Below are 21,230 nucleotides of genomic sequence, written 5' to 3'. Positions count from 1 at the left end.
TGGAATTTGGAATATCTTTAAAAGAGAAACGGGGAAAGAAGCGACAAAATAGAATATTATTCCTGTTAAAGAGTGGGAGCATTGTAAAAGAAACTTCAAGTGTAGCAGATATTTTTAATAATTACTTTTAAAAATAGATGAAAAATTTGGTGCAAATAGGTCAGAAGAGGAAGCAAAACAGTACAGTGAAGAAACAATACAGAGGACATTCACTGAATAAATATTAATCTCAATCTCTGTCTGAAATAAGGAAGATCATTGTGACTAAAAATTAAAAGTTAATATGTGCTGGATAATATCTCTAAAAAGACAATAAAAAGTTGTGGCCCTATAATACGTAATGTTCGTAGTCACTTATGTAATTCACCATTAATTCAGGGTGAAATATGTCACTGTTAGGCCTCTCTATAAAAAGGACGACTTCTCAGCAGATGTCAATAATTACCAACGACTGTCACTCCTTACATCATTTTCTAAAATTTGTGAGAAGGTAATATATTTCAGGATTACCATAAACCTGTGCAGTAATGGGATACTTAACCAATTACGGTTTGGATTTCAGAACGGCCATTCTATTGCGTCAGCTATTTGTACATTTACTAAGCGCATAATAAGACTTTTAAGTGATAAAATATCACCAACTGAGAGTTTCTGTTACTCATCCAAGGCATTTGATTGTGTCAGTCATAATATTCTATCAGAGAAGTTGAACTTTTATAGAATGTTTAAATCAGTAAATGCCTGGTTTAGTTCTTATTTCAGAAACAGAATGCAGAAAGTAATTGTAGGTTGTTGGAATAATACAAAGAAGGATTGCACATTGTATGTGTAGGGAGAAATTACAACGGGAGTCCCACAGGGTCCGATCATTGGCCCACTTCTGTTTCTGATGATCTGCCATTCTATTTAAATCAGAAAGCAGAATCAGTCCTGTCTGCAGATGATTCAAGCAATATTGTGAAGCCAAGCAAAGAAGCATCAACAAGGAAATTATAATTAATTAATTATTAACAACAATTAATGATAATTTTGTTGAACTTACTGAACGAGTTTAGGCAGATGAGCTATCCTTAAACCTTGGAAAGCACAGTTCACCCATTTCTACACTGTCAAAATCATTCCACTTCCTATTAACTTAGTATACCAACATGGAATAACAAAAAGGGCAGAAAATTGTGAGCTCTTAGGCTTGCAAATTTATGAAATCTGAAAAACCATGAAGTAATCTGCTAAAACGTATAGGTTTGGCTACTTTCGCCACAAGAATAATTGCGAGCTTTGGGGATATGGAAGTCAGTAAGTTAACATATTTTGCCCACCTGTATTTTCATTGACGTCTTATGGGATACTATTCACTACTGCTTAGGCACAAAGTATTCATTGCACAAAAGAATTATGTGTGGATTTCCCAAACGTATATCATGTAGGTATCTCTTTAAGCAGCTGGGAACATTAACCATAGCCTCGCTGTACATTTATTCACTCGTGAACTTCGTTATCAACAATCTATCTGACTCTCAGATAAACAGAGTTCTTCACGCACTAGAAGGGAAAATCATCTGCATTACCCTTTAATGAAACTAACTTTGACATGGAAATATTCAGCTACAAAACGCTATGACAGAAAACCGATGTAAATAAAATGGCTGAGAGATAGCTGAAGTGTTTTCAAATGTGAACTGAAACTGTTTCGCCGAAAAAAATCCTTCTGTCGCATAGAGGAATTACTGAGTAGAACTCATTAGTCAATTTTAAAAGAAAAAGATCTGGAAATTGGTACAGGAGGTATTAGGGGTATAGACACAGATGTAGTGATCGTTGGTACCTTAATACAGAATATAGCGATCATTAGTGTCTTATATGGAACATCTTTATGCTCAAGAATTACGACGTTTTTGGAGAATGAAAATCTCCTCTATAAGAATCAGCATGGATTCTGCAAACAGAGATCTTGGAAAACTCAGCTCGCTCTGTTCCTCCATGAGATCTACAGGCTCAAAATGGCTCTGAGTACTATGGGACTTAACTTCTGAGGTCATCAGTCCCATAGAACTTAGAACTACTTAAACCTAACTAACCTAAGGACATCACACACATCCATGCCCGAGACAGGATTCGAACCTGCGACCGTAGCGGTCGCATGGTTCCAGACTGTAGCGCCTGGAACCGCTCGGTCACTCTGGCCGGCGAGATCTACAGCGCCGTAGACAATGAGGCTCAGATTGATGCCACGTTCCTTGACTTCAGGAAGGCATTTAACACCGTCCCGTTTGGTGCAAAAAAAAAAAAAGGACCTTAGCGAGTATCAGAGGAGATACAATTCAACACGTCGTTGTTAACAGAACAAAATCCATAGATGTAAAAGTAATTTCGGGAGTATCCCAAGGAAGTGTCATAGGACCGTTACTGTTTACAGTAGCCTACATATAAATGATATAGTATAAAGCGCGGATCTTCTTTAAAACTGGCCGCAGATGATGCGGTTATCTATAACAAAACACTAGTAGCAACGCCAGAAGATGGTAAGGATTTGTAAAATGACCTCGAGAGAATTGATGAATGGTGCAACCTCTAGGAGTTGGCCCGGAACGTAGATAACAGTAATATACTGCGCGCTCATAGGAAAAGAAATGCACTGCAGTACAGCAACACTAGTGATGACAAACCACTGTAAACAGTATCTGCCTTAAAACATCTAGGAGTAACTATGCAGAGCGACCTTTAAGTGGAATGACCACAGAAAACAAGTATTTGGAAAAGCAGGTGTCAGACTGAGATTCATAGGAAGAATCTTAAGAAAATATGACTCATCCACGAAGGGAGTGCCTTATAAGGCGCTTGTTTGACGGATTATTGTTCATCTATCTGGGATCCCTGTCAGGTAGGACTGGCAGAAGACATAGGGAAGATCCAATGAAGAGCGGTGCGTTTCGTCACGGGATCGTTCAGTCGGTGCGAGAGCGTTGCGGAGATACTCAACAAACTCCAGTAGTAGGCGTTAAAAGAGAAGCGTCGGGCATGATGGAGAGATTTACTATTAAAATTTCGAGAGAGCACTTTCCAGGAAGAGTCGGACAACATATTACTTCACCTTACGTACGTCTCGCGTATTTACTACGAGGAGAGAATTCGAAAAATTAGAGACAATACAGAGGCTTACCGACAATCATTCTTGCAAGGTTGGAGGGCTCAGTTAATGGTACGAAAAGTACTCTCCGACACACAGTATTACGTGGTTTGCGGAGTGTGATGTAGAATATGTATCCACTTCAGTGTGTCAGTTGTTCTCCCTCTGCATCAAACAGTCTTCCCACAAACACGTCACATAATTTACTACCTGATGCTTTCTACACTATCAAAACTGCACCGCAAAGTGTACTACGCCTGTCAGTACAGACTGTCCGTTATGCGTCCACGTATCCACACTTCAAAACCTGACCAACTCCCAAGGGCAAAATACACATTAATGGCTCGACAGTGCCACACGTACATGGAGTTACTAAGTAATCAAAAAACATACTGCTCTTAATAGCTACACTACTGGCCATTAAAATTGCTACACGAAGAAATAATGCAGATGATAAACGGGTATTCATTGGACAAATATATTGTACTATAACTGACATGAGATTACATTTGAACGCAATTTGGGTGCATACATCCTGAGAAATCAGAACCCAAAACAACCACCTCTGGCCGTAATAACGGCCTTGATACGCCTGGGCATTGGGTCAAACAGAGCTTGGATGGCGTGTACAGGTACAGCTGCCCATGCAGCTTCAACACGATACCACAGTTCATCAAGAGTAGTGACTGGCGTATTGTGACGAGCCAGTTGCTCGGCCACCACTGACCAGACGTTTTAAATTGGTGAGAGATCTGGAGAATGTGCTGGCCAGGGCAGCAGTTAAACATTTTCTGTATCCAGAAAGGCCCGTACAGGACTTGCAACATGCGGTCGTGCATTATCCTGCTGAAATGTAGGGTTTCGCAGGGATCGAATGAAGGGTAGAGCCAAGGGTCGTAATACATCTGAAATGTAACGTCCACTGTTCAAAGTGCCGTCAATGCGAACAAGAGGTGACCGAGACGTGTAACCAATGGCACACCTTACCATCACGTCGGGTGATACGCCAGTATGGCGATGACGAATACACGCTTCCAATGTGCGTTCACCGCGATGTCGCCAAACACGGATGCGACCAACATTATGCTGTAAAAGGCACCTGCATTCAGCCGAGAAAATGACGTTTTGCCATTCGTGCACCCAGGTTCGTCGTTGAGTGCACCATCGCAAGCGCTCCTGTCTGTGATGCAGCGTCAAGGTTAACTGTAGCCATTGTCTCCGAGCTGATACTGCATGCTGCTGCAAACGTCGTCGAACTGTTCGTGCAGATGGTTGCTGCGTTGCAAACGTCCCTATCTGTTGACTCAGGGATCGAGACGTGGCTGCACGATCCGTTACAGCCATACGGATAAGATGCCTGTCATCTCGACTGCTAGTGATACGAGGCCGTTGGGATCCAGCACGACGTTCCGTATTACCCTCCTGAACCCACCGATTCCATATTCTGCTAACAGTCATTGGATCTCGACCAATGCGAGCACCAATGTCGCGATACGATAAACCGCAATCGCGATAGGCTACAATCCGACCTTTATCAAAGTCGGAAACGTGGTGGTACGCATTTCTCCTCCTTACCCGAGGCATCACAACAACGTTTCACCAGGACGCTGGTCAACTGCTGTTTGTGTATGCTTTCCTCATGTCAGCACAATGTAGGTGTCGCCACCAGCGCCAACCTTGTGTGAATGCTCTGAAAAGTTAATCATTTGCATATCGCAGCATCTTCTTTCTGTCGGTTAAATTTAGCGTCTGTAGCACGTCATCTTCGTGGTGTAGCAATTTTGATGGCCAGTAGTGTATATTTGTTAGTCTGCAAATGAAATAAATACTGGCATAAGATTGTTCAGTACACTGTCCTCATTCAAGAATAGAAGTATCTCCACCCATACCCCTAACACCAGGTAAAAAATAATCTTTATTTTAGTTCTGTATTAGCTTTCCGTGTTTGTTTCGTCGACTCGTTCCACATCATAACGCTTATAGCGCACAAGTAGCCGACCAACGGACGGCAGTTTACTCACGGTGACCCTGGTGCGCGCGCCGCGCCCTGCCAGGTCCTTCCGCAGCCCCTCGGCCAGGCAGCGGACGCCGTGCTTGGTGGCCACCGACAGCGCCCCCTCTGACGCCTCGGGCAGCCTCTGGGCCAGCGCGCTGCGGACCGTAAATACGCACAGAGTCACTGACGGAATTACATTAGTGTCCGAAATTAGAGTTCATTTCCTGAACAGATTTACAGAAGAATTACTGTACTAGGTAATAACAAAACATTCGGCCTAGAACAGCGTCCACAGTATGTAAACGCACAGCCATATCGATATCTACTGCTCACATCGGTGCAGTCACAGTCTAACATTAACAGTCGCGACACTCACTGCTGTAAAAGTTGTTGCCGCTTGACAGATGGAGCGACACTAGCGCTCCAAGCGGCAGGTAAGGTGAACGTCACACGCGTTGTAAGCATAATGTTTGTTTACATCCATTTCCTACGTAATTTCCGAATTATTCGAGTTATTTTCTTGCCTCCAAGAGTTTGTTTAGTATCGGAAGGCATATATGTTTCTATTAATGATTCTAAAACAAGGGCAAGTATGGACAAAAACCATGAATAGAGTGGCAAGCTACAACACATTCGTGAAGAAACACTTGTGACATTGGACAGAATTGCAGCTTACCACGTTGATATCAAAAGAATATAAACACACAGATTCACATGTAAGAAGCACAGACATGTACCTCTACATGCAAAAGCGATCGACAGCTCGTTTATCGTTCTGTAGGCCTACTGTGTGTGTCATTGTTACCTGTTGCCACAAGTACGACCTTAATCTTTATATTATTCAAAGTGAGTAAAGCAACTACCAAATAATGGCAGAAATATGCTGAAAACATTATAATGAGCTGATTACATTACATTTCACGAAAAACCAAATATTTGAATAATTTTCAAACAATCTGTCTGTAGGCACTTTCCTTGTCCGGTAATAGTTTCACTCGATCTGCACATTCTGACACTTCACACGCTTTTGTAAGACATGAACAGCTGCACTTAATCTTACCACTTTATCGTCAAAGCACGTCTGTGGTGACGATTCGCACGAATCTGGCACTGATACATGGAGAGCTGAACTGGCTGCTTCTGTGCCATACGACTGTTTTGCAGCTTTAGATTGACTGTCGAATCTTTGTGGCAGTTTCCTCGTCATCGTCAGTTGAGGTGGCTTATTTAGGATGTCAAACAGTGTGGGTACTGCATTCCACACGAGTTTGTTATTGTCTGCGTTCATGAACTGGTTTTCTTCGAAATGTAGCGGACAAAACCTAATATTATTATACAGGTAAACTGGGTCTTTCTTCATAAGGTCTTCTCGTCTGCTATTAACAAGCCATTTTCTGCTCCTAAAACGATACATTCATCATTTATACACATATAGTTTGCAAGTGAACCCTGACGATACAGTTTAGTAACATGATGGTATATACCTCTCAGGATCCTTAGGAAACCTAAAAAGAGACAGCTGTGGTGTCTTCTTCCTGTTGTTGCTGCAATTTATTGCGCTACAAACGCTCCCGATGGTAAAAACCATTGTATAAATCAAAATAATCAATCACTATTTGCTTTCACGATCGCGCCGAACTCACAGTTCAACCTACCAGCCGCTTGGGGCGCTGTAGGCAACAAAATCGAGGCGAAGTTTCGCGACTGTTATGTTAGACTGTGGTGCAGTGGACTCTCTGGAAGCGCCTTAGGAGTTACAGTTTAAAGAGCAGTGTTTGTTGGGACGTGAACATCAAAGTCGTTTCAAAAGGGTTGCAGTCATGCTGAAGGACAACACAGGGTGATTCCGTGATGATGTCACAAACTACTAGGGTTGTAGAGGAGGCGGAATTCTATCAATTTCAGGTAACGGACCCAGGTCCAAAAACGACTGAATCGAAAGTTAAAAGTGAAAATCGTTCTGATACTTCTGACAGTGTGACTCTTCTATTGCAAGCTCTTTGCTTTCCGTAGTTTGGGCGGAGGTAGTGTGGACCAAAACCGGAAAAAAATCTAGTAAACACGAGCTCTGAAACGCATACCTTGAGGCATATGAGCAGTTGTTCATCTTCGTCCCTATGGAAATTCCTCTTCTACTGAACAAATGCCTTTAGCTCTTAAGGCATGTGTTGGTGAGCCAATTTTAAGCAGACTTCTTTTCTTGTTTTCGTCCGTACTACGTCCTAGAAAAACGTGAAAACCAAATAGCTTGCTGTAGAAGAGATGTTTTTCAAAGAATCGAAGATGAACAGTCCGCAGCTCGTGGTCGTGCGATAGCGTCCTCGCTTCCCACGCCCGGGTTCCCGGGTTAGATTCCCGGCGGGGTCAGGAATTTTCTCTGCCTCGTGATGACTGGGTGTTGTGTGATGTCCTTAGGTTAGTTAGGTTTAAGTAGTTCTAAGTTCTAGGGGACTGATGACCATAGATGTTAAGTCCCATAGTGCTCAGAACAATTTGAGCCATTTTTGAAGATGAACAAGTGCTCATACCTCGGAAGATAGTCATTCCGAGAGCCTATGGTTACTGAACATTTTTCCTTGTTTTGGTTCGTACTACCTTCCTGAAAGTTGCCTGCGCCATAATCTTACCAGCAACAGTACCGGTACATGTGTTCCACTGTCGCAGGTATCAGAACCATTTTCGTTTTTAGCTTTCGTCTCCATCGTTTCCGGACGAGGGTCTCTTACCTTAAATTGATACATTTATCCTTTTCCATCACCCTTGGAAGTTTGTAGCATCATCACGGAATGACCCCATATATCGAGAGCTGGGATACGTGTGTTCACTTTGTTGACGACAACAACGTTACACTCACATGATGAAAACAAAGAATATGCTGAATGAAATTTTCACTTTGCAGCAGAGTGTGCGCTGATATGAAACATCCTGACAGTTTAAAACTGTGTGCCGGACCGAGACTCGAACTCGGCACATTTGCCTTCGGCAGGCAAGCGCCCTATCGACTAAGCTGGTCAAGCACGACTCAAAACCCATTCTCGCAGCTTTACTTCCCAACAGCATCTCGTCTCCTACCTTGGACGTAAAGCTGTGAGGACGCGTTCTGAGTCGTGCTTGGGTAGCTCGGCAGGTAGAGCACCTTCCCGCGAAAGGCAAAGGTCCAGAGTTGTAATCTCGGTCTGGCATACAGTTTAAATCTGCCAGGAAGTTTCAAAGAGTATGGAACTTAGCATAAAGAGGTAAAACAGCACTGCAGCATTAAGCAAAGGGCGAATACTTATTACCAGTTAATATGGAATGGCTATGGGAGTCTTTTCTGTGCATCGAAGATAGAAATCAAAGACACAGCTTTTAAACTGCAGAAAAGGGCCATAAGAATAATAAGTAGTGGTTTGCCAATTGCGAAGAAATATTTTAAAAAACTTTGTGATGGACTAAGTGAGTACATGTACTATTTTGTGGTGCATAGCAGACGACCAATTCCAAAAAAAAAAAAAAAAATATCTAGAGAGAATTTCTGTGTGGTGCGAAAAGTGGCAATTGGCACTAAACAAAGAAAAGGGCGAGGTCATCCACATGGGTATTAAAAGAAATCCGATAAATTTTGGGTATACGATAAATCGCACAAATCTAAGGGCAGTCAATACGACTAAATACTTAGGGATTACAATTACGAGCAACTTGAATTGGAAAGACCACATAGATAATATTGTGGGGAAGGCGAAACAAAGACTGCGCTTTGTTGGCAGAACACTTAGAAGATGCGACAAACCCACTAAAGAGACAGCCTACATTACGCTTGTCCGTCCTCTGCTGGAATATTGCTGCGCGGTATGGGATCCTTACCAGTAGGATTGACGGAGCACATCGAGAAAGTGCAAAGAAGGGTAGCTCGTTCCGTGTTATCGCGCAATAGGAGTGAGAGTGTCACTGATATGATACGCGAGTTGGGGTGGCAGTCACTGAAACAATGGCGGTTTTCTTTGCGGCAAGATCTATTTACGAAATTTCAATCACCAACTTTCTCTTACGAATGCGAAACTATTTTGTTGACACCCACCTATGTAGGAAGAAATGATCGTCATAATAAAATAAGAAAAATCAGAGCTCGAACGGAAAGATTTAGGTGTTCCTTTTTCCCACGCGTCATTCGAGAGTGGAATGGAAGGAAGTGGAGGGAAGTGTCCGATTCCAGATGATATTGTGTTTAGTGGTATTTGGGGAGTTTTGTGATGCCGGTTTTTTTCATCGTTTTGTGAGGTTTTGTATGGGGGTGAGTGTCTAAATTTGTTTATATTTAGTTTGCCCCCACCCAAAAACACCCCATTTCCCGTGCTTGTCTCGTTAGTGTCATTAGGCTTTTTGTGGAAAGTATGTGTGTTTGTTTTTCGATGCATTTTCTTCCTCATAATGTGTACGTACCGACTTTATATGCGCATGTTGGAATCGTGGTTTATGGTCGTTTCCGCCACATTTGTGACTTCATGGGTCAAAGCAGACGGGCGGAATCGGACGCTTCCGTATTTTCGACAAAATACCGTAACTCAGAAGTTTCTACTAAAAGGCATGAAAGCTGACAGTGTTCATGCGTTGATAGAGAAGAAGCGGAAGAAATTGAATAATATGAGCGTTTTAACACCCTGGGACTGGCAACAATTCGTAAGACACACTTTTAGCAAGTACATTGTTCATAAAATAAGAGAAATCAGAGCTCGAACAGAAAGATTTAGGTGGCTACCTTTTTCCCCACATGCCATTCGAGAGTGGAATGGAAGTAGTATGAATATGGTTCTATGAACCCTCTGACAGGCACTTAAGCGTGAATTGCAGAGCAACCATGTCGATGTAGATGTAGATGGTAGAGAAGTAGTATGAAAATGGTTCGATGAACCCTCTGCCAGGCTCTTAAGTGTGAATTGCAGAGTGACCATGCAGATGTAGATGTAGAAAACATTAATGATGATTTTATGGAGCAAAATACAGTTTGGACTTACATTTACTAAGGAAAAACAACCAAAAAACTCAAAACGGCATTTTCTATCGGGGAATAAAAATATATTATAAGTTTACGAAGGATATGGAAAAAGATTAATAAGATACATCTGTTACAAAGTGAGGAAAAACATTCTTCATGAGTAATGCGTACTACAAAATTAAAGACTACTTAGAGACATCAGAGTATTGGTTAACAATGAAAGAGAACAACAACAGCCTGTCACATTACAGTACATGATCACATTGTAACGATTTTAGAAAGTAACCGTGTCTCAAGATCTATAGTACGTGATAGTAATGTCTTCTCATTCTCTTGAGCCCAATATTTCACACATCTTCCTGAAGGTTTTTCAAAAATTGTTCAAATGGCTCTGAGCACTATGGCACTTAACATCTGAGGTCATCAGTCCCCTAGAACTTAGAACTACTTAAACCTAACTAACCTTATGACATCACACACATCCATGCCCGAGGCAGATTCGAACCTGCGACCGTAGCGGGCGCGCAGTTCCAGACTGAAGCGCCTAGAACCGCTCGGCCACACCGGCCGGCGGAGCAGTTCCGGGGCACCAGGCACGGGCAGGTGACGGAAGGTACATTGCGGCTACAGCCTCAATTCGCGGAGTTGCTCTAGCTTCGCCCTGCTCACAGTGCATTGAAGATTATGGTAAGCGTCGCTTACAGCTCCGGCATATTAGGGCAGGTGAGAGTATTGTAGTACAACTGCAAGATTACCATCACTGGCTGAGTATTCGTCAGTGTTTCCTCAGATCTTTAGCATTCTTGGGCGTTAGTTCCATAAGAACACTGTGATCGTCACGAACAGCTACTGCACCTATTTCAAAGAATTAGATGCCGCGCTGGTTTCCGCGCGATCTGAGCCGCCTTTCTAGGGTTCATGCGTTTCCCCCCGTCGGAGGTTCGAGTCCTCCCTCGGACGTGGGAGGATGTGTGTTGTCCTTAGCGTAAGTTAGATTAAGTAGTGTGTAAGCCTAGGGACCGATGACCTCAGCAGTTTCGTCCCATAGGAACTCACCACCCCGAGCGGTTCTAGGCGCTTCAGTCTGGAACCGCGCGACCGCTACGGTCGCAGGTTCGAATCCTGGCTCGGGCATGGATGTGTGTGATGTCATAAGGTTAGTTCGGTTTAAGTAGTTCTAAGTTCTAGGGGACTGATGACCTCAGATGTTTAAGTCCCATAGTGCTCAGAGCCATTTGAACCATTTTTTTGAACTCACCACCACAGAATTAGATCCGAGATTTTACGCAACTCCATCTCTTTCAGTAACTTTACCAACTCAGAGCTATCGGTTGCAGTACTCACAGTAAGGTATACCTTTCTAGAGTTGTTGTCTACATAATCGTACACTCCTGGAAATTGAAATAAGAACACCGTGAATTCATTGTCCCAGGAAGGGGAAACTTTATTGACACATTCCTGGGGTCAGATACATCACATGATCACACTGACAGAACCACAGGCACATAGACACAGGCAACAGAGCATGCACAATGTCGGCACTAGTACAGTGTATATCCACCTTTCGCAGCAATGCAGGCTGCTATTCTCCCATGGAGACGATCGTAGAGATGCTGGATGTAGTCCTGTGGAACGGCTTGCCATGCCATTTCCACCTGGCGCCTCAGTTGGACCAGCGTTCGTGCTGGACGTGCAGACCGCGTGAGACGACGCTTCATCCAGTCCCAAACATGCTCAATGGGGGACAGATCCGGAGATCTTGCTGGCCAGGGTAGTTGACTTACACCTTCTAGAGCACGTTGGGTGGCACGGGATACATGCGGACGTGCATTGTCCTGTTGGAACAGCAAGTTCCCTTGCCGGTCTAAGAATGGTAGAACGATGGGTTCGATGACGGTTTGGATGTACCGTGCACTATTCAGTGTCCCCTCGACGATCACCAGTGGTGTACGGCCAGTGTAGGAGATCGCTCCCCACACCATGATGCCGGGTGTTGGCCCTGTGTGCCTCGGTCGTATGCAGTCCTGATTGTGGCGCTCACCTGCACGGCGCCAAACACGCATACGACCATCATTGGCACCAAGGCAGAAGCGACTCTCATCGCTGAAGACGACACGTCTCCATTCGTCCCTCCATTCACGCCTGTCGCGACACCACTGGAGGCGGGCTGCACGATGTTGGGGCGTGAGCGGAAGACGGCCTAACGGTGTGCGGGACCGTAGCCCAGCTTCATGGAGACGGTTGCGAATGGTCCTCGCCGATACCCCAGGAGCAACAGTGTCCCTAATTTGCTGGGAAGTGGCGGTGCGGTCCCCTACGGCACTGCGTAGGATCCTACGGTCTTGGCGTGCATCCGTGCGTCGCTGCGGTCCGGTCCCAGGTCGACGGGCACGTGCACCTTCCGCCGACCACTGGCGACAACATCGATGTACTGTGGAGACCTCACGCCCCACGTGTTGAGCAATTCGGCGGTACGTCCACCCGGCCTCCCGCATGCCCACTATACGCCCTCGCTCAAAGTCCGTCAACTGCGCATACGGTTCACGTCCACGCTGTCGCGGCATGCTACCAGTGTTAAAGACTGCGATGGAGCTCCGTATGCCACGGCAAACTGGCTGACACTGACGGCGGCGGTGCACAAATACTGCGCAGCTAGCGCCATTAGACGGCCAACACCGCGGTTCCTGGTGTGTCCGCTGTGCCGTGCGTGTGATCATTGCTTGTACAGCCCTCTCGCAGTGTCCGGAGCAAGTATGGTGGGTCTGACACACCGGTGTCAATGTGTTCTTTTTTCCATTTCCAGGAGTGTATTTTGTTGCATTATTATCCATGTTTCTTTCTCAACAAATCATAGTGTTTGTTGAAATCTTGAGTGTACTATCACAACGATGTCCTTTAAATGATAAGTATTTGTCAATTCCCCACCTTCAGATTCAGTGCTCGGGCCGATAAATTGAAGAGTTGGTAATTCTGTTGCGTACACTAAATTCAGTACTGAATCTCTAGGGTGTCCCTGATTCATGATTAATTTCAGATACATTCAAATCTCACATTCTCAGACACCCGTAGTTTTGCAAAATAATGTTGTTGGTAGCTGGCCGGTGTGGCCGTGCGGTTAAAGGCGCTTCAATCTGGAACCGCGTGACCGCTACGGTCGCAGGTTCGAATCCTGCCTCGGGCATGGATGTGTGTGATGTCCTTAGGTTAGTTAGGTTTAATTAGTTCTAAGTTCTCGGCGACTGATGACCTCAGAAGTTAAGTCGCATAGTGCTCAGAGCCATTTTTTGTTGTTGTTGGTAGTTGGTGGCCGATTGCTTTTTTGACGCCACTGCATCCCCTCGCGTTGGAGTTCGTGCACGCCATGTGTCTGCGTCTAAAGTAAATATCATTTCAAAGTGTGAGAATGTTTTCTAAATGTCTGCGTAGCGGGTATCGGAGGCGGGGCGGTGTTCACCGCGTGGGATGTGGGAAACCGCTTGGAAACAACGTCCAGGCTTGACGGCTCGCCAGCCGTCGTCGTTAGTCGGCGTCAGGCTCGCTTCGTCGCATCTCAGAGGTAGCGCGGTAACGCGCTGGGTTATCCGCAGCGCCCGCTGGACTCCCACAGCTGGAAGAAAGGGGATCGCGTGGCAGTGGCGTCGTCACAGCCCAGGTGTGTGCGCCCGTAATGAATCGTTCATTCTGTCACTCTGCAGCGCAGTGTGCGCTGTCCTAGAACGACTCTTAATGTTTGAAATGTGTCAACAGGAACCCAAGTGATATTACGAGGCTGTTCGTTATTACAGGGCTATTACAAATGATTGAAGCGATTTCATAAATTCACTGTAGCTCCATTCATTGACATATGGTCACGACACACTACAGATACGTGGAAAAACTCATAAAAGTTTTGTTCGGCTGAAGCCGCACTTCAGGTTTCTACCGCCAGAGCGCTCGAGAGCGCAGTGAGACAAATGGCGACAGGAGCCGAGAAAGCGTATGTCGTGCTTGAAATGCACTCACATCAGTCAGTCATAACAGTGCAACGACACTTCAGGACGAAATTCAACAAAGATCCACCAACTGCTAACTCCATTCGGCGATGGTATGCGCAGTTTAAAGCTTCTGGATGCCTCTGTAAGGGGAAATCAATGGGTCGGCCTGCAGTGAACGAAGAAACGGTTGAACGCGTGCGGGCAAGTTTCACGCGTAACCCGCGGAAGTCGACGAATAAAGCAAGCAGGGAAGCTAAACGTACCACAGCCGACGGTTTGGAAAATCTTACGGAAAAGGCTAAAGCAGAAGCCTTACCGTTTACAATTGCTACAAGCACTGACACCCGATGACAAAGTCTAACGCTTTGAATTTTCGGCGTGGTTGCAACAGCTCATGGAAGAGGATGCGTTCAGTGCGAAACTTGTTTTCGGTGATGAAGCAACATTTTTTTTTTAATGGTGACGTGAACAGACACAATGTGCGAATCTGGGCGGTAGAGAATCCTCACGCATTCGTTCAGCAAATTCGCAATTGACCAAAAGTTAACGTGTTTTGCGCAATCTCACGGTTTAAAGTTTACGGCCTCTTTTTCTTCTGCGAAAAAAACGTTACAGGACACGTGTATCTGGACATGCTGGAAAATTGGCTCATGCCACAACTGGAGACCGACAGCGCCGACTTCATCTTTCAACAGGATGGTGCTCCACCACACTTCCATCATGATGTTCGGCATTTCTTAAACAGGAGATTCGAAAACCAATGGATCGATCGTGGTGGAGATCACGATCAGCAATTCATGTCATGGCCTCCACGCTCTCCCGACTTAACCCCATGCGATTTCTTTCTGTGGGGTTATGTGAAAGATTCAGTGTTTAAACCTCCTCTACCAAGAAACGTGCCAGAACTGCGAGCTCGCATCAACGATGCTTTCGAACTCACTGATGGGGACATGCTGAGTGTGGGAGGAACTTGATTATCGGCTTGATGTCTGCCGCATCACTAAAGGGGCACATATCGAACATTTGTGAATGGCTAAAAAAACTTTTTGAGTTTTTGTATGTGTGTGCAAAGCATTGTGAAAATATCTCAAATAATAAAGTTATTGTAGAGCTGTGAAATCGCTTCAATCATTTGTAATAACCCTGTATGGTTGAGACTTGCCACAAACGGAAGAGGAATGAAAACTGAAGGTGTAAGACGGTGGCGCTGTACGAAATTACGCTTGACCTGTTAGCGAGGTTGTAGCCATTGATTTCTGTGACGCAAAAGTGTTACTCATAGTAATTACCATTAAAGGGTGAAGCAATAAGTGACAAATATTACGTATGTCTTATGGACAAACAGTTTTGAAACTCGGCCTGAGGAGAACAGAAGAAGCGCCGCCGCAGAAGGAGGACATGGCGCACGAGGGGACACTAGGAACGGCTGGTAGCTGACTACCCACTGCCACCTGGCTCGCTGTAACACCAGCCATAAATTTGTTTTAATCCTTGTATGGGACTCAGCATCTGCCCGTAAATCTGATTTGGCAGTAGGAAATCTGAGGGGTTTGAGTTACCAGTTGTTAAATTCTACGTCCCATTCGTCAGCTTTTGTACCCTCTGACTTTCACACACAGCCTCTTGCGAAAAAACTTCTATGTGAAAAATCCTGTGAGTCCAGTTAGTACTCTGAAATCCACAGCTGCTCATTTTACAGAGGATGCAAGACGTCACTTTCAAACGACGAGTACAGTTCTGCTGTTCCACACTAGAATACTGCTAGCTAAAAATAAAACGTAAATCTTTCTGTGCCGGCTTCAGCTTCTCTTACTTTATTGCGATGCTCCTTATGTAAGTGGCGGAGTGGGGGGGGGGGGGGATATTTCGTCATAACGGAAAAGTCTTTCTTTTAATTAATACCATTGCAACGCTGTCCACAACTTCTTGCTTCTTGTTGTAATATAAGCCGTTATATGAGAATGCAGCCTTTTTCGGCGAATCTCGATAATAAAATCTTCCCGGGTTGACAGCCGAGTCAATGCGTTGTTCGTCAGCAACGTTTCAGCAAGTTTCTTACTTGCCATCTTCAGGCGCCTGAAGGTTGCATGTAAGAAACTTGCTGAAACGTTGCTGGAGACCAACGCATTGACTCGGCTGTCAGCCCGAGAAGATTTTATCATAGAATGAGCCGTTCTTACCAGCACTTTTTTATGTCTTCTGTCAGTCCTGTATGGTAAAGGTGGAATACTAGGCAGGATCATACCAGTGCATAGTGATAGCAGTTTCTTTAGTGGGCTTATTGTTCCTTTCAAGTGTTCTGCTACCGAACGAGGTGGCGCGATGGTTAGCACACAAACCGCATTCGGGGGTTCAATTCCCTAAATCGTTTAAGGCAAATGCCAGGATGGTTCCTTTGAAAGGGCACGGCCGACTTCCTTTCCCATCCTTCCCTCCCTAATCCGATGGGACCGATGGCCCCCCTGTTTGGTCCCCTGCCCCCAAATGAACCAACCAACCAACCAAGTGTCCTGTCGATAACAAGCAGCCTTAGATGCATCTTTCCTACAAAATTGTCAGTTTTCAGTTTAAGGTGCTTCTGATTGCAATCGATAGATATTTAGTTGAATTGACTACTTTTTACTGTCTTTCATTTCAAAAAAATAGTTCAAATGGCTCTGAGCAATATGGGACTTAACACCTGAGGTCATCAGTGCCTTAGAACTTAGAACTACTTAAGCATAACTAACCTAAGGACATCACACACATCCATGCCCGAGGCAGGATTCGAATCTGCGACCGTAGCAGCAGAGCGGTTCCAGACTGAAGGGCCTAGAACCGCTCGGTCACCGAAGCCGACGTCTTTCATTTATCATGTAACAGAAATTCAATGGCATTTTCGTAGTATTCATGTAGAGAACCTCGCACTTCTTATTTTTTAGGTTCAGTTGCCACTTTTTCTCACAAGTCATATATTTTGTCTGCACTGTATTGTAATTCGTTCTGATCCTCTGTTGATGTCACTAGACGGTTAGCAGTGGCATCATCTGCTAACAATGTGGGAGGGATGTGCAGATTGCCTCCCAAACCATTTATATACACCAGGAACGGGAAAGGGTTTACAGTTCCAAGAGGGATGCCAGAGATAACTTCACCAGTTAGGTCCCGTCAGTTACTACAAATTGTGACCTTTCTGACAGCAAGTCACGAATCCAGTTGAGACGATATTCCGCACTCACACTCTTTCCCTAGAGGAACAGTGTAAGAAGTCTTCAGGAAATCTCGAATGGACTTAAGGTCCCCTGTTGATTACACTTATTACCGGGTGCGAATAGACAGCCAGTCGTGTGATGTCAGCTATTGATTTCACACACCACCCAAAGTATGTAGTATTTCTGTGGCACTGGAAGAACAACGTAGGAACTGGACCAGCTTGTTAGGGGACTACGGCGGAACGCAGGTAAACTCTTTGACTTAAAACTAGTTTGAAATTATTATTAAATCAAGAGCCTACACTGTCGACAGGCGTTGATATACATCGACGGGGACAGTTGAAAATGTGTGCCCCAACCGGGACTCGAACCTGGGATCTCCTGCTTACGTGGCAGCCTCTCTATCCGTCCGAGCCACCGAGGGCACAGAGGATAGTGCGACTGCAGGGATTTGTCCATTGCACGCTCCCCGTGAGACCCATATTCCCAACTTAACGTCCACACACTACATTTGTAGTGGCCCTGCCCATTACACTCATTACTCGCGGCAGACAATCTTACTGAGTCCCGTAAGAGTTCGGGCAATACGAGTGCATCCGGACAGAAGAAGAAGGTCAATGGCCGGTTGGCCTTAACTATGTGAAGATGGTATCTGTTCTTTCGGACATGTCCGAAAGAACAGATACCATCTTCATATAAAACTAGTTTTTCACTGTGAGGGTGACGTATTTTCCGCTTGCATCTGTGTGAGGATGGCCAACCTGCCGATGTGGACGATGTGGCCGTCGTGAACGCCCTGGTCGAGCATCAGCCTGACCGCCTCGCGCGTGCACAGCGACAGACCCAGCAGGTTCACCTCCACCACGCGCCGCATGTCCTCCTCTGTGGCCTCTGGAAACATAGGAACCAAACGTAGGCCGCAGTGCACTGGTGTATAAAGGTACGCTACAGTGGATACTACAAGGTGCTTTGAGAGTAATGGGAAACATCCTCGACAGTTTCAGTTACCGATTACAGCGATGTTATCCTGCAAGGAATTTCTCAGGGAATCTCTGGGCCCGGAACTGGTTACACGAGGTGTGACAAAAAAGTAATGAGACTGATTTTCTTTGCAACATGTGGCAACCCTGCAGGCTTGTGTAGGCACAATATCTTTGACCTTGGTCTGTAAGCTGCTTCCAGTCCAAGCGGCACATCGATGCAACTGCTCAGTCGTGAGTTGTGCTGTAATAAGTTAACACTTGTTTGTGTCTCGTCACGGAAATGGAACCGCATAATATTGCGCAACGGTATGCCATTTCTTTTTGCGCTAAATTGGGTGAAAACGTGACGACAACTTACGGTAAGCTTCAGAAGGCTTTTGGAGAGGAGGTTATGTCAAGAGCTCAAGTTTTTCGTTGGCATAAAATGTTTAGTGAAGGCAGAACGGCTGCTGAAGACGAAGGCCACAGTGGACGACCATCAACCTCACGTACAGAAGTCGACTTGGCCAGGGTGAGTGAACTCATACGATCTGACCGAAGATTATCCGTGAAAATGATTGCAGAAGAACTGAACATCAATCGAGGAACGGTTCGTTTAATTTTAACTGAAGATCTTGGTATGAGAAAGATTTGTGCATAAATGGTCCCCAAAAATCTCACACCACAACAGCGAGCTGATCTGTTAGAGCAAACGGAAATCAATCCAGAATTGTTGAGTCGTGTTATCACTGGTGATGAAAGTTGTTTTTTCCAGAACGATCCAGAGACAAAACGCCAAAGTTCGCAATGGTGCTCAGAGGGATCGCCCAGACCAAAAAAAGCTCGCATGTCAAAGTCAAAAGTGAAAGGCATGCTTGTGTGCTTCTTTGATTCCAAGGGAATTGTTCATAAAGAGTGGGTGCCTCCTGGACAAACAGTTAAACCAATATTACTACAAACAAATTTTAGAAAGACTTTGTAAAAGAGTTCTTCGTGTCCGTGCCATTATGCCGATGATTGGATTCTGCATCACGATAACGTGTCATCCCATACTGCTCTGTCAGTACAGCAATTTTAACCCCAAAACAAATTTCATCACTACCACAGCCACATTATTCACTAGATATCGCTCCAAGAGTCAAAATGGTGGTCAAGGGACACCATTTTCAAGCAACACAAGATGTCCAAAAAGCTGTGCCGAGGGTCTTGGAGGATATTACAGAAGATGAGTTCCAGAAATGTTACCATCAATGGCAGAAGCGCTGGAAAAAGTGTGTGCAATCTGAAGGGAACTACTTTGAAGGAGACAACACTAAACTTGACTAAAACGGTAAGCAACATTTTTTTTCCACATCAGTCTCATTACTTTTTGTCGCACCTCGTAAATGTTGTGCTTGCCATATCTGTGATGTTCGACTCTTTGATCTCACTATGATATGCACAACTATCCTGTCTCGCGTGAAGACAAGCGCAGAGATTCCCACACACTCTGCCACTTCTGTTGTCTTATCTACATACACCGACCCTCTTCTCGACCATAACCCTGTGGTGCACATGGTCCACTGCAATGGACAGCTGTTTCGCTTCTTTGGTGTCTTCGACCAGTCCTGAGGCTGCAAATGCATGCAGGGTACAGCACCAGTAGGGGCTGTCATTTGGAGTGGACTGTGTGCTTTTGCAGCTTCAGGACTGGTTGAAGACACCAAAGAAGCGACTATTAAAAGCTGTCCACCGCAGTGGACATGCGCACCACTGGATTAACGCTCTTGTCTGAACAACATGGCAGAATCACCCGTTCCCGTCAGAGCAGAATCCTTTCTGTCCCACTTCATTGCTCAACCACTTTCTTGAAGGCCTCAGTAGCAGGAACCCGACTCTGGAATAACCTCCCGCACTATATTAGAGAACTGAATAATGTCTTCAGCTTTAAAAGATAGCTAATGATATAACTAACAATGCAACAATAATGACTACTATTGTTCATGTATGCACGAGTTATTCCTTTACATCCTTTTTTCCAAACACATTTTCCTCATTTGCCAATGTTCTTTGTTGGTGCAGTGTCCTTAAATTTTCCTTCCCCTGAACTCGCTACATCGGAAAATATGTATTTTTACGCTTATAAAGTCTTTTATATCTGTCACTGTCATTATTATTATTGTTATTATTATTGTCATTATTATTATTATTGTTATTATTGTTGTTGTTGCTAGTGGAAGGAACAGTACTAGAAGTATTGTCAGTATTAACTTTATTACCTATTATTGTTCTTCCTATTATTATTATTATTATTATTATTATTATTATTGCTATAGTAACTGGGAGCAGCAGTAGGAGAATTATTGCCAGTATTAACTTTCTTAGTTCATAGTTAGTATTCTTTACTCTCATTGACACTCACATCGTTTTATTACTATTTGTTATATTAAAATGATTGTTATTTATTTAGTAACTAAGATGTAAAAAAGATACTCTATATGTGAAAGCCTGGTCAGATGTAAGAGAGGACCTGATGGCCTTAATTTGATCAGGTTAAATAAATAAATAGAACAAAATACAAATTGTAGTGCTTACAATTTTCTGTCCTCACGCTGAGCGCCAAGTTAGACAGTGTGTTACTCTTGAGCGCCAAGCTGGCAAATAAATTATGTACTGACCCTCTTGCCGTGACGGCCAGTGGTCACTGAGGGTAAATCAAGAAAAATCAAATTTCTAGATTCAGGGGCAGTTTATAAGAACGAAAATTGAGTAATATGGAATCCCGTACACTAAATCAAACAAAAGCATTAGTAACTTGTATTTTCCATCAAACAAGGAACTTAAATGATTGGTTGATAGTCTCAGTGTCGCTTGGAGTGGGTGGGAGATAAAATATACATTAACGATGTCATGTCGCCCTCTGAATGCATTTGGTCGATACATTACAAATGTTCATTGAGCAGCTGAGCGAGCTGCCACCTGGTTAAAAGTGAGAATCTCACCTTTGTGGCTGCCTTCATTGTCACCCC

At 44.4% G+C, this 21,230-nt stretch overlaps 1 protein-coding gene across 1 annotated transcript in view; it reads right to left on the bottom strand.

The window, feature by feature from the left end:
• The window catches only part of LOC126149856 (farnesol dehydrogenase-like), a 103,414-nt gene that overhangs the window by 58,263 nt on the left and 23,921 nt on the right, over window positions 1-21,230 (bottom strand). Inside the window, exons 3-4 of the mRNA XM_049915837.1 lie at window positions 18,022-18,151; window positions 5,149-5,278 (exon numbers count right to left, since the gene is read on the bottom strand). Of these exons, the coding sequence (XP_049771794.1) occupies window positions 5,149-5,278; window positions 18,022-18,151 (260 nt within the window). The remainder of the gene's footprint in view (window positions 1-5,148; window positions 5,279-18,021; window positions 18,152-21,230) is intronic.

Source organism: Schistocerca cancellata, chromosome 2 (genome assembly GCF_023864275.1).
Source record: "Schistocerca cancellata isolate TAMUIC-IGC-003103 chromosome 2, iqSchCanc2.1, whole genome shotgun sequence".
Classification (NCBI taxonomy): Eukaryota; Metazoa; Arthropoda; class Insecta; order Orthoptera; family Acrididae; genus Schistocerca; species Schistocerca cancellata.
The sequence above is the reverse complement of the archived record's forward strand: the minus strand, read 5'-3'. Positions and strand labels throughout refer to the sequence as shown.